This window comes from Tetrao urogallus, assembly GCF_951394365.1.
Source record: "Tetrao urogallus genome assembly, chromosome: 5".
In the NCBI taxonomy this organism is placed as follows: Eukaryota; Metazoa; Chordata; class Aves; order Galliformes; family Phasianidae; genus Tetrao; species Tetrao urogallus.
In genome coordinates this window covers 48298764-48313226 of record NC_136818.1, presented here as the reverse complement: position 1 = coordinate 48313226, position 14463 = coordinate 48298764, and the positions used below count along the sequence as shown (strand labels likewise).

General features: G+C 47.4%; 1 protein-coding gene across 1 annotated transcript; it reads left to right on the top strand.

Annotated features, from left to right (window-relative positions):
- Positions 1 to 1036: 1036 nt before the first annotated feature.
- CXCL12 (C-X-C motif chemokine ligand 12) lies at positions 1037 to 14320 on the top strand (the record flags this gene model as incomplete). The annotated part of the gene is made up of 5 exons (XM_079536607.1): positions 1037 to 1097; positions 4899 to 5016; positions 8683 to 8769; positions 12299 to 12396; positions 14289 to 14320. 5 exons carry the CDS (start codon positions 1037 to 1039, stop codon positions 14318 to 14320), a joined length of 396 nt encoding a protein of 131 aa, XP_079392733.1.
- Between the last annotated feature and the right edge of the window lie 143 nt (positions 14321 to 14463).

The following is a 14463-nucleotide window of genomic DNA, read 5'->3' as shown; positions in this document are numbered from 1 at the left end:
CCTCCTGAGCTGAGGGGGTTCGAAGTTACCCAGGGTACAGTCCTCCTGTGCTGCTGTCCGGTGGCATCGTGGCCGTGTCCTTCAGCCACCTCCAGGCCAGGATTAGCTTTACCCCGCCGTTCCCCGCTCTCCCCCAGCCCTTCGGAGGGCGCCTGCTTTCTATGCAGCCCAGGGGGTCCCAGTTCAATCAAAGCCTCGATGTTTATTTAAAGTGCTGAATGGCAACAAACAGGGCCCGGTGTGATGGGGCAGACGGAGGACGAGCTCAGGGCCATTACCCTGACGGTGCTGCGGGGCTGTCAGCCCAAGTGCCAGAGAGCCTGGCAGCATCTGCACCACAAAGGAGATGAAATGGGGCAGCAGATGTAGAGCTAGGTTCGGCTACTGCGGTGAAAAGATGGTGTTTGGAGCTAAGCACGGAGAAGCAAAACTGAAAGCTTCCTTCTCTTTAACTCCCCCTTCTTCTCCCCCCCAGAAATCCCCTGGAAAAACTATGAAGATGCTTCGTATGAGGTGCCGGATGCAATGTCCAGGGTGCCGGTGTAAGTCTAGATTTGCGCCCACGGGAGTGGAAGGGGATTTTTCTCCTCCTGGTTTGAACACTGGGACACTGCAGGATGTCCCCCCACCCGTCCCAGGCATGCAGCTGCGAATGAAGCGCTGGGCTCGGGCTGCCCTGTGCCAGGCGGGCAGAGCCCGCGGAAGGAGCTCTCCCCCCGCGATGCCCGCGGTTCCGCTGTTGTGCAGAGCCCCGCGTGGGGGGGGGAGGGAAGGAACTCTGCCTGGGGGGCACCGCGAGGCTGACGGAGCGCAGAGACGAGCCCTCGTTCTTTTTGGTCCCTTTCCAAGCATTTTTTGAGCGGAGGAAGGATGTAATAACATGCCACGGGCAATAAATCATAGGCTGGCTACTCCCCCCGCCTCCCCTCCCCCGGCCCCTCTATAGACGGAGGGGAGGAGGGGACTCCGGCAGAGTGCTGCTGCCGCCGGGACGAGCTGAGCCGCTCTGAGCCTGCCCGCCTGCCCCGTCGCCAGCATGGACCTTCGCGCTCTGGCTCTGCTCGCCTTTGCCTTGGCGGTCATCTCCCTGTCTGAGGGTAAGTCAGCCGCCTGCCGCCCGCCGTGCCGGGTCTGCGCAGGGCGGCCAAGTCCCGGCCCGGAGCTGGGAGTGGGTGCGCTGCTGCCCCGGGGCTGCTCGCTGCAGGCTGCTCCGTGCTGTTCTCCCGGCCCGCGGGCTGCTTGGGGAAGCTTGCAAAGGCGCTCGGGGCACAGGGAGGTTTTTTGTTTTTTTTCTTTCTTCATTTTTCTTTTCTATTTTTTTTAAACATATGCATTTTTATTTCTATAAAGGAAAAAAAAGTTACAGAAATGAGAAACAGGCGGCTGCTCGCTTCCTCTCCAGTCCTCTTTCGCGGCCGTATTTTGCCTCGATCGGAGCCAAAGTGGGACAGGATTCCCAGCTCCGGAGGTTTCGTGCAGGGGCTACCCTGGGTATCCCAGGCCGGCGGCAATGTTTGTCGTTGGGACAGTGGCACAACGCTGCATGTCCACGCGTGTTGCCCGGACCCGGCCGCGGCAGTTGCTTCCTCGGCCGGCTCCGATAGCCCCTGTCCGGCTGCAAGCTGCCACCTTTTGTCCCCTCATCGAGAGCCGCCGGCTCGGTAACGCCTTTCCCATTCGGGGACCGAAACTTGGGTGTTCCCTTGCCGAGGCAGGGAAACGTGCACCTTTGTATAACCGGTGGGAGTTAATTGCTCCTGATGATCTTAATAACGCGGTGCCGAAGGCAAAGCTCGGTCTCGAGCCGGCGTCGCAACGCTGCGGGGCTTTGTGGCACGATGAGATGAAATCGTGGGGTGGCTGCTGGAGTGGGGAGACGGCTTAAAGCTGCCAGAGAAGATCTGGGTAAGGGGAGAGACCACGAACTTGCAGAGTTTTCGTACGTCCTGTGTTGCTTTAAGCCCTGCTGCAGAGTTGCCGGGCTGCCTTGTCCTGCAGGGCAGGTGAACTCTCAGCACTTCTCAGCCACCATGGTGAAGTCGTTTCTGCCTACCGCAGCCTTACTCCTTAGGGATATGGAGCTGTTCTAATCTTAAGAAGTTGCCAGCCCTCTCCCGATACTGACAAACGCAGACCTGGGTGAGCAGCAGTAAAACGATGCTGCCATCGAAGTGCCCACAGCAACACTCCTGTAGGGGAGGTCTACAGCATCTGCTCTATAGGGGATTTCTGTGAGCGTGTTGTCACTAGCAAGGATTTGTCCACACAGGTGGCTGTTCAGAGCTAGCAGAACTTTCAGTTGGAAGACAATCTAGAAATTCTTCTAGCCTAGTCCAAAAGGCTGTTTTCTTTGTGTGTAAGGAAATGAGACTGATGGGATGGAAGTGAGATGGCTGGATAGGGTCTGGCTCTGCTGTAACTTCTGACTATTTCAACCAAACATGCCAAACTTCTCAAAAGCTTCCTACAGAGTTAGTTCCATGCAAACTGGTGTCTTCGTGTAACAGTACCATTAATAGACCGTACAGGAAGGCAGCCTAAGCTTGTATTCAGTGTCTGTTACACATAGAAAACCCCCAGAGCTTTCGTTCCTGCAGTGCAGTTTCAGAGAACAACTAGCTCAATCAGCTCTACTATGCGTGGAACAATTGGATTCAAATTTTGAAAGGCAGTAAGTAAGATGTGTGTCAGCCTCGAGGTAGGAGCCTGGCTGTGCTTCCAGCCTCCTGCTTCAGGACAGCAGGATCCCCGTGCTGTGGGAAGCCACATGCACTGGGTGTCCCAGCAGGAGCCTGACTGGGCTCAGAGCCGGAGCGCTGGGCAGGAGGTGTCAGCTCATTGGGAATGGTGCTGTTAGCAGCCTCAGTGTCGGTGCTGCTGTACCTGTGACTTACTGACCAGTTAGTGATAGTCGCAATTTCTCTCCTTCTGATTCCAAGTGAGTGGGATGGGATTGAAAGTCCCTCTCTGACTCTCGTAGAGGACTGGATTGCATTCTCCATCATAGGACTGAACAGTTTATCACAAATGTGAGTTTGTCTCTCACATGTTGTTTAGGGTGAAACTTATACTCACTTTGTTAGCTCTAAGTTTGTGGAGGTACTTGTGCAGCTGTGCTGAGTTGCTGTACGGCTGCATGCGATGTCAGCCTCCCTTTCCTATTCAAACATACTGATATGTAGCTAGATCCTCATGCCTTTCTCCATCGCTAACACCATTCAGCACAACCCATGTCTTCACTCTGAAGCTCTCCTTCCATCTGTGCATGACAGACGGGAGCTTCTCCTCCCATTTATTGACTCATGTTGGACTGACTGATTGCCATGAAACTGATGGAAAATATACTCCAAATATGTGAACTTCTAGTCTAGACTCAGATGTGAATCTGTAGGAGCTCCACCGATGAAGTTGTTTGTGTTTGTCCTGATCCTGACTCAGAAAAAAGGCTTTTCCCTCCTGCGGACAGGGCAATTTCACCCTGTTGTCTGTGGTTATGCATGCTGGGGTCAGGCACTGGCAAATGTGCAGTGTGCGTGCCCATCAGCTGCACTTAGAAGAGCTGTGTTTTTTCTCACCTTCTGCAGCTTAGGGATTCTCAGCCCTTCCCACTCTTCATTTTCACTTCTGCCTTTAAGGCAGCAGGGCTCAGATGCTCAGTGCTCCATGTGTATAAACAGACTGGAGGGGCAGATTACCCTGTGGGATCTGAAGCCCTATCAATGCAGCTCTGACCAACAGCATGAGCCAGAGCTGATGGCTTATGTCTTCCTTTATCAGTTTGGCTCTTTGCAGAGGCTGAAAACTGCTCCAATGGGATATCACTTAGAATTTTAGACAGCTCGGTCTTGACTTCCAGATAGCGCTAGTGTGTTTGTGTTTTATTGTGTGGGGGGCTTTGAAGCTTCCACACCAAGCAAAGGCCTAATTTCTGTGTACTTGGTTGCCAGTAATTAAGTCTTTCCATGGAGAAACCATCTAGTAGGACTGCATCAGATGCTGTGCAAGAGCCAGGCAGCTTTTCTCCATTCGGCATGCATATATACCACTGACTTCTAACCTAGGGAGTAAACTTAATTCTGTCCTTGTGGTGCTAGTGTTGAGGCACTCAAACAGCCTGGTAGTCCCTGATCCCTGTATGGATTGCACACCGTTGAGAGCTGTCTCTGTGAGCTCTGTTCCTTTGACACAGGCTGGAGGGGGTCTACGGCATCTCTCCTGCAAACCCACTGCAATCTCGCATTCCCGGTTGCATGTGCGAACTTCTCTGGCAGCAGTTGGGCTGCGGTGGAGAAAGGTCAGGCTCTGGGCCCTGGGAAAGTCGGTACCACTCGGGGCTTTTCTGCAGCCGCTAAGTCCCCGCTGAAAGCTGCACCTGAGCCCAGCCGGTTTGATCGGAGCCCTTTGGAATTCATCGCTTTCTTCTGGCTACCTTCTAATTTGGCCTCGGGTCAGAGTCGTTTGGCGAGAACAACACGGAGGACAAGTGCCCCCTCTTTCGGCCTTTATCTTGTCTAATTACCAAGAGCATCCCCGCACAATGCAGAGCTCCTTATTCTAATCTCTCCTTTTCTTATCTCCATTTTCTCTCCCTCTTCTTTTGTCTTTCTCAAATCCCACGCGCCAGGATTAAAGGGCCGGAGACTGGGGTGAAAGGACTGCGCTGCGAGCTGGGGGTAAACGCTCCTCTAGAGCTCTAGAGCCACGGCTTTTTCTCTCTCTCTCTCTCTCTTTCTCTCTCTCTCTCTCTCCTCTCTCTCTCTCTCTCTCTCTCTTTTTCCCTCTCTCTCTCTTTTTTTTTTTTTTTCCCCCCCACCTGCGCGTTCGGAGGGCTTTGCAACCCTGCTCTGTGCGTTCGGGAGCAGAGGGAGTAACGTGTCCTTTCTCTCCGTGTCCTGCAGAGAAGCCCGTCAGCCTGACATACCGATGCCCCTGTCGATTCTTCGAGAGCAACGTGGCGAGGGCCAACATTAAACACCTCAAAATCCTCTCCACCCCCAACTGCTCACTTCAGATTGTGTAAGTCTCTTACTCTTTCCAGATGGGTGTCAAAAGGGAGCACCACATAGTTGGTTCCTGCTCTGTGTGCTGGCTAGCATTCTCCATTGCTGCAGTTAGGGCTGTGTCACATGCCCTGATTTCCAGCTCACCTCTTCTTTCCTTGTATCAGATATGGCAGGACCATGTTTTACCCCTCACACGTGTTTCTAGTGGGAGTTTCCACCTCTGATCCATGCGGTCCCATGTCCTGCTTCTATCATGGGCACGTGGGCAGGAACATTATACGGGTTGCCAATTGCCTTCACATCCTTGAGATAAAAACTTTACTGAGACCTGACTCTTCCAATAACTTGCATTTCCACAGACAAAACGAATTTCTAGATTTTCTGTAACCTTCCCCAGATGTACAGCTCCTAAACATGTGCTGGCCTGACCTAAGGGCACCCTTACCAGGCAGTGTCTGACTCCACTAAGTCATAGATCATAGCAGGACAGAAATGCTGTGTTCCCAATGGAAAATAACCTCTTAATCTTTGACGAAAAGGAAACACCAGTTTTCAGGAAGAGTGGGATCATTCTTTTTGGAGTGTTTTGGTTTGGTTTCGTTTTTGGTTTTTTTTTTTTTGGGGGGGGGGGGGGGGGGGGGGGGGCGGAGGGGGAGAGGGAGTAGATTTAAGAAGGTCTTTTGGGTTGGCTTTTTCATGGTCCAGTCATTCTTCCAGTATGACAAAAATGAGCATTCATCTTAGGACAAGGAGGAACAATTTTAAACTGAGACAGGAGAGCTTTAGATTAGATACTAGGAGGAAGTTTTTCATTCAAAGGTTGGTGGCGCACTGGAACAGGTTGCCCAAGGAGGTTGTGGATGCCCCATCCCTCGATGCATTCAAGGCCAGGATGGATGTGGCTCTGGGCATCCTGGGCTTGTAGTTGGTGACCCTGCCTGGTTCAAGGGGGTTGAAACTAGATGATCATTGTGGTCCTTTTCAGCCCAGACCATTCTATGATTCCATCATCAGCTTCTTCTGACCTGTCTGAGAGGGTCTGTGTGACTACATGGGCTCCCATTGTTGGTCCTGTGTGGATCCATGTTGAGCTCTTCCAGTTACAATTTAAATGCTGTAAAAATCCATTCTTTAGCATCCAGAACATTTCTGCATTGAAAAAAACTGATGAGGTTTCATGATATTTCTCAGGGATACACAACCTTTTGTTCATATGACTTTTTTCTTTTTTTTTAAGCCACTCTGGATGGATCATCCACATTTTTTAATTTGTGCTCCTGCCTTAGGATTTGATGGAGGACAATGAGAAAAAATGTAAACCTACTTGAGAAATAATTTTGTTTCAGAAAAATTACAAAACCAGCTGTGACTCTGATCTGTACCTATAAACAATTCTGGAGGCAAGCATCCAAAAGGAAAATAGCGTATGGATTTGTGTTCTGGGACTGTCAACGGATGCTATGAGTGTCCTAATGCTGAGGCTTTGTAGAGGATTTTGAATTTTTGAGAGTAGTTTCAAGAAGATAACAGACATTTAACCTTGGATACAGTGTGGTTTTCTCTCTTACTTATCACTGGGATCATAGTCATTAGACTGTTAAAAGCTTGAAATGGAGAACCACTGACAGTACATGTTCTTGCCCCATACCTGGTCTGAGTTTGTTTGCAGTGAGATTCAGTGGCACACACAACACATGGATCTGTAGGTCACCATCTTTCTTTTATTTAAATAAGTACTTAAACAAAAAACTTACCTCCAAATGCCCCTAAAAGCTCGAGCTTAGGTCTTCACTAGAAGAAGAGTTGACAATCAAAACTGATTTCTCTTATTGCTGGTTGAGATAGTTTCTTAACTAAACTTCACTCTGAACTCAGCAGATCTGTTACATAGTGAAGGTGTGAGTGACTTCAAAGCTATTTTCAAGAACAGAGAATGTAACTGAATTCATATGGTTTTAATGTGGATTTTTTTTTTTTTTTTTTTTTTTGCTCCAGTACATTTCCCTTTATGTTGAGGGGAACTGTACCTGAAAAAAAAGCCTAAGAGCTTTGTCTTCAGTTCCTCAGGGAGTCAGCTTTCCAAATCCAGAAATCTGCTTTGTGAATGTCTACTTTTACAAAGCCAATCCTAACTCCCCTGCTTTTCAGCAGAAGGAAATAGGCATGTTTAGCATTGATTTTAGTTATTTGCCTCCTAAGAAGACATCAGAACATCTGCTGGAAGAACATTCCCTACAGAAACCTAGGTCTCCACTGTAACTGTACGAGGGAAGGGGGGGCTGAAACAGATGCCTACAAAAACCGATGTCTTCATCCTTGGTCTTCATCTCTCTCCCTCTGCATGCAATGGGGATACGTGTGCTTTTGGTTCTGTGCTCCTACAGCCAGCTTAATAGTTCCCAGGCACTGCTAACATCAGCAAATCCATTTGCACTGTAGGTATCACTTCACTGGAAGTTCTCCAGCTTGGCACTGCTTTATGGGAAATATGAATTAGGCCCATTCATCACTTTATTGGCACAGGGCTTCCAAGGCTGGATCTTCAATGTGTTTATGTTACAACTGTGTCATTGCATAACTTCAGACCGAGGAGACTTTTTGACCTGTTACTTCTTACTCCACATTTTTATATTCCTCAGGCTTCATTTTATGAAGTAGGGAATATTTTGGCTTTCATCCAACAAAAGGCTTAAGCAAGTGCTGAACTCACTCCTATGGGCATTTCGCTGAAATTGCTGTTCTTGGCACTTGTGTGGCAAGGCTGTTTGAGGGGAGGCTTCTGAGCAGCAGGGCACAGATGCTTTGGGGTAACTAAAACACTCTCCTGAGGTACTGGGGGTCATGCCTGCTGATAGGGGTGAGGAGCTGTTTGTACTACTCTTGTGCAGGTAACCCAAACCGCCCCGGCTGCCACAGGGAATTTGCTTCAGACAGGTTTCCAAAATTTGTCTCCTTTTCTGCAGCTTCTTAGCAGATTCAAATTAGCTAACAGCCTGGCTTGGAAAGTGCAGCTCAGATATTCAGGAGAAACCCCTCAGGAAGTTTCTGCTTTTGTTTCTAGTGCTGACTGAATGTACAAGGAGAAATTTGCCTCTGGCACTTTGGTACTTCCAATAATCTTCCTGCCTACAACCTGCTGGTTCAGTCTTGAATAAAACAAAAAGTGAAGGAGTGATCAGACCTTTTCAGGACATCCAAGAGTTATGGCTTGGTATCTGTTTCCAAAGCATGCAAAAATTCAATTTTGGGTTCAGTCTGAAAGCTGTTCTTAATTAATTTCATGCAGAAGTGACCTGTATTTACCACACTGTTATTTTGAATTAAATTTAGCTGTTCCCCGCCCTCAGTTTGTAGCTGTCCAGATAGGAATTAGATTCATGTTCTGCGTCTCTCCCTCCCCAGCATGCTGACCACAGGAATCAGCACAGACCACAGGAATCAGCACAGGGGAGGCAAACTGTACCGGTGCTCTGAAGTCAGAGATATTTATGGAGGTGTCTGGAGGATCACAGGGATACCCCAGCCTCTTCATGGGGTACCCCAGAGCAGCAATGATGTCCAAGGACAACAGCTTAACTGTAATGCAGTTGCAAAACTATGAGTGGAGTAAGGTGTATGGGTGTGTGCGGGCTGAGGGGTGTCATGCGTGGGACTCATTCTGACTTCTCTCCTTTGGCAGTGCAAGGCTCAAGAGCAACAGCAAGCAAGTGTGCATTGATCCCAAGCTAAAGTGGATCCAGGAATATCTGGAAAAAGCTTTAAACAAGTAAGGCAAGAGACAAACGGACTTAACAGCTAACACATCCTGAGTTATTCAAGGGTAGAACGTTAAGGGCTGGCTTTAACCATGTGGACAAAGTATTTGTGAAATCACATATTGTTTTGAAGATGGGTTTGGAGTTGGCCTAGTCTGTATTAAAACAACACCTTCTAGCATATCCTAAATGTTAAACCAAGAATTTTGCCAGGATTTGAGGCAAAATCTGTCCTGAAGTATCTGTGCTGGGGTCTCCAACTCATCCTCTTTTATAAAGAGCCGTTCTCCCAAGGAAAAAATGCTTCCTTTACAATCCCTCTTCTCCAAGCAAAAGTACAATTACTTCAGAATCTATATTGTTACAGTTTCTTTGGAGCCCCTTCTCCATATCACTCTGGGGGTCTGCTTGCACAGGCGGATGAGGCTAAGCATGTCTTGGCAGTAAAAATTTTTTCTCCACTGGCCAATGCAGAGTGCTAATAATATCAGCCAAGGCAAGATGTTTTGCCGTGAATAAGGCTCTCACACAAGGCCAGGGGAAAACCAACCAGGCTTGGCAAATCCAGACTCTTTTAATTCATTTTTATTCCCCTTGCAAATGGCTGGTCATACCTATCCTGAGGAGAACCCAGCCTATCTCAGTCATATTTTACAGTGAGCAAGAGCAGCACAGAGAATATTTCTGTGCTGAGATGCAGGGGTGGACTCGAGCTTTGTTGGAGTGGAAGATGAGATAAGTGATGGGCCTGAGCCCGGGCTGTGGTTGGTCCTGCAGCAGCATTTTGGCCAGCAAGCCCACCTGTGCACTCAGAGTCCCTCCCACCACCACCACCACATTGCCACTCCTCCATAACCATGCCATAACCATGCTGAACCTTGTCGCCGCTTCCTCTGCAGGTAAAGGCAGGGTTGGAATCAAGTCACTGACAAAAGCAATGCATCCTTGGAGAAAGATGGGGATGGGTATGGCCTCAGAGCAGGTTTGAGGTAGCTGAATGCCCTCTGCTGTCTCAAGGAAAAAAAAATGCTTGTTCCTCTGTGGTTTTACAGTACGAAGGAGGGAAAGTGGTACCAGAAGTAATGTAATTTTTCCATCTGGTGTTTCTGGGACCATAATAGGGCCAAGAGTTGAGGAGTGGAGGGAGGGAAACCAGCTAACACAGACTGTGATTCCAGCCCTGCCAGCTCTCCCCATCTCATCTGATGCTCAGTGCCTTCTTTGCTGCCAGCATTCAGCCCTCTCATCCTTGGGCAAATTCTCTGCAGAGGTAATCCAAGTTAATGCTGCCAGGATGGCTTTGGGTTGGCTGTCAGGCACAGCTGAAGCCAAGAGCAGGATGTGTCCCATGCTAACTATCACAGGGGCTTCGTCTATTCTTCCCAACCTGGGAAAATCCTAAAGCCCTTGCCTAAGTTTCTGTTTGCTGCCAGCCCCAGTGAAGCCCTTTGTGCTGTTCATAAGATGTGAAACTTAGGAGGCACTAAGAAATTCGCAGGGTTGGCTAGATGTGACGATAAGTTCATATCTTGCCTGCCTGCCTGCCTGCCTGCCTGAGGGAAACAATTTGGTTGGAGCACCTTCTGTTCTCATTTCCACTGGTGAAGGCCTGGGGCCAGCTCTGCTGAAACCAGTGAGCCTGCACCTGTTCTCCAACTAGATTCTGGGTTTTGCTCACTTAGCTGTTATCCAGAAGCAAATCTGCTAATTTCTGTAGGTTTCATCCTGCTTCACATTGAGTAACAGAAGAGAATTTGGTCCCAGTTCATTAAATAAGATGACAGAAAGCATACATCTCCATCACCTAATCCTGGTCATCATGGCATTATTTTCATTTTCCAGCTATTAATGCTAGCACCAGTGGCATTTTCACACTCTGTAGACAGTCAGGACTCTGTCTATAGTGTTTTCACAAGGCATGTTTTTGATATATTTTAGTGCACAGTTTTGACTTCTTCAATGAAATGTATTTGGAATATATTTATAGCACACCAAGCGATTCATATATTTGAATTGGAGCCATATGAGTGTTGGTAGTTTAAAACACCGATATCCTTCTGAACTACTAACAGCTTGTAAAATAAATCTATATAGATCTATAAATGTTAATGTAGCTATCAGTTTCAATCAGCCATATATTATATTTTTTCACTTGTACTGAAATTGTATGAAATGTGACATTACCCTATATGCACTAGCAATAAAATGGCTAATTGTTTCATGTTATGAAAACCCAATTGTATATGGGAATTTATTTTTCTGGAATAAAATTAATACGTTTTGTAGAAAGGGCTCTTGTAGTTGATTAAGTAAAATCCAAACTGTCAAGACATCTTAATCTATACCAGTGTTTCAATACAAGAGTATCTTCTGTGTTATAATCTGCAGCTAAAGGCAAGAACAAGTTTGTAGAGCATAGCAATCTAATTCAGGTCACTGTGAGAGCAGAGATGGTTTTTAGTTGGGAATTATTTTGCTCATTAATCCTGCTTAGCCTTTGTTATTGCTTTTTATTCATCACATCTCCATGTAATTTACACACTTATGAGACATCAGTAAAATGCATTCAAGCTGTCAGGAATCCAAATTCCATAAATGGCTTTAAAAATCATTGTGCAACTGCTGTAGCCAACATCATTCAACACTCATCCATTTTATAGACATGGGGCAAATCAGTCCTTTCTTGAAATAGCTAACAAATCCTTTATCACTTCTAGACAATCCCAGTCCTCATTTACAGTGCTTCCTTGACTGCCTTTCTGTTCTCCCTTTGCAAGGATTTGCAAAATCAGGCCCTTGCAGAGTTAACAGAGCCCAAAATAAAGAAACCAGAGAACAATGCTGGCTCCTAAACTATCACGATGACATAGTCCCAGCCCAAAACCTCCCTCAGCCTGAGATATTGGAGTGCATTAAGCTCAGCTGTTACTGCTGGCACAGATGCTCTCACAGATGAGTGCTGATGGATCTAGAGAAGACAATGAAGCCAAATAGGAAAAGCCTTTCCCCCATCCCTCTGGGAGAAAGGAAACTTCCAAATTCTAGTGACTAGCTGTGATGGGAGCTGAGCCCTTCTGCTGCCTTCCACCAAACCACTTGTAAATCCAGGTGTGGCAGTTCTTCCTAGTTCCTGGTCTAATTTGTAAGTATCAGCTTGAGTACAAGACACCAAACGATCAGCCTGCTGGTACTCCATGGTGTGTGTGCAGGGTGTCTGCCCTGCGCAGTGGGGACAACGTAGGGAAATGTCTTCACAGCCTCACTTTAAGGCACTGAATGCCTATAAATCATGTAGAGAAAAGCCACGGTTTAATGAAGATGCCAGTGGGAATGGTGGGTGAAAAGCCAGAAATCTAGTCCCCTCCACCTCCATTCTACCTCAGCAGGTACCATGTGGGTAGGGGGAGTGGGCATGTGAAGGGGGATGTTATCTTCATTTGCACCCTGCTAGCATGTGGAGGGGCCGTAGGATAAATGTGAACAAGGCCTTTGTATGTGGATAATTTATGGCAGTCTCTTTGTATTTTTCTTTTAATTTAGACCACGTCATCGCACACATAAAAAAAAGCAACAGAAGAAACGGGGCCCACTCTGCCCTTCCCGTGCAACACCACTAAAGTCTCCAGGGAGAAAGAATGGTAGGAGGCATTAGTTTCTGAGCTGGGATACCCCAGCTTCAAGTCCCTGCTCTTACACAGACCATCCTGTGTGACACTGGACAAACAGCCTGCCTGGGCCTCTTATTTTTCTCTGCTGTTTGTTGCAGATAACAACTGTACTCTCCCTGCAAGGGGGTACTATACAGATACTCATGAAGCATTGGCAAAATTCAGCCACAACAGAGATGGGGGGTAAATGGGACAGAGTTTTTGGACCCCATTGTAAAGCTGTAGTGGTTGTTGGGATGTCAGTTTTATTATATCATGGTGGAGGTTTGGCCAAATTATTTCACTCTCAAAGTGGCCATGTCTTAATGCAAATTTCATCTTAGCTGGTCTTGTTCCTCCAATACCAAACTGGTAGAGTTAAGCTATAAGTAACAGCTGTGAATTTGTCACTGGTGTTTTTCAATGACAAATTCAGCACAAGGCCTGAAATATCACATCGGTGATGGGATAAGACTTCTTCTATGGGAAATTTTATGTTCTGCAACTTGGTATTACATATGCCAACTCTCCAGATGTCCCTAGTTCTGGCCCATCAGAATGGTGTATCCTGTCTTTCTGCAGTAAGAGGTGGTGTTATTGGTGTGGGATACTGGAAAGGATATCTTCAAAGAGGAAAATTTTACTCATGGTTTAGTTACCTTTTTTATGCCTGAATGAATTTTCTGAGGCTACCTTCACCAAGAGTAGTCACATCCATCTCTGGCTGTGGTCACAGAGTCTTATTTGCCCAGCAGGCATTGGAAAGGCTCTTCATCCTGAGTCTGCTGGCTAGATGGAACAGGCTGAGGCATCAGGATTTTTTGAATCCCCATTGTTTACCCTCTGACACATGTATCTCAGCCTCAGTGAGCTATTCTAGATTGTAAAAGGTTGATCAGACTGGACCAGGAATAGGGATCAGCTAAAATCTGGAGGCTGGCAGCACTGCCTGGCTCCTTGTTTTGACTGAACCCTGCCCATATCTATGGCACATTTGCACTGTACTGTGGTTCCTAACCCAATGCTCTTCTTGGGTACTTCTGGTATCCAAGAATCTTGGGTATCACCCAGTTTTGGGTGAGATTCAATTCCTTTGCCTCCTGCCCTATGCTTCCTACCTCCGCATATACAGCTCACACATCTCCCATGCAGCCTATGGCTGCTCTCCGTCCCTGGGACCCTCTTCACTGGCAAGTGGTCACCATACGGTGTGGCGTGCTGCCCACCCACTCACAGCTCTGAGGTCACAGATGGAGATGGTTTCAGGGCTGAACAGCATACGTGGGGCCTCTGCTCTCCATCCTCTCCATCATTGAAGCTGAATACCAACAAGAGCAGAGAGTGGGCTGCCTTCTTTGTCCCTTCCTTCACACAGAGACCTGGCAGTCCTGCAGGCCTCTGTGGAGCACAAAGGATGCAGTGCAGGTTCTCAGCAGAGCTGTGGGTTGGGGGAAGGAGTGGAGGCATTTGTAGTGTCACTTGCTCCACTACAGGGGCTGCTCACGTATGATTAATCCCTCCTTTCCCTGCTATTTTTTTTTGCTGAGTCTCTTTGCTCGCTGATAATTATTTGCTCTGGCTTTCAAGTCCAGAATGAGCTTTCTAGCCACCCTTTCTCCTGTGTGAGCTCCGAACACCTTACTAACTGTGATGAGCACAACCTGCCCAAAATGATTCCCAGTGCTGGGCTTGCCCTGTTGGCCCCCATAGCTCCTTGTGGAGAACTTTCCCCAAACTGTTTGGCACATACTGATTAGAGGGACTGGAAAATAAATGCCTTTGTGTTAGTCCAGATGCTGATTTGCTGTTTGACTAGGCCTAATGTCAGAACTTTTGCAAGTGAATAAACCTTAATAGTGTTTCACTCTGTTCTTCATCAACAGGAGGTTCAAGATGTAAGAGGCAAGCATTGTAAGCCGTCTACAGGATTTCTTACTGTAGGACCCAGAAAGCAGATAACCAGTATTAGGGAAGGAATACATTTCACTGTTATCATACAGCACAAAAGCAACGCTTCATGCATTTCCAAAGGTGTTGTTTTGTTTTTTTTTTTTGTCG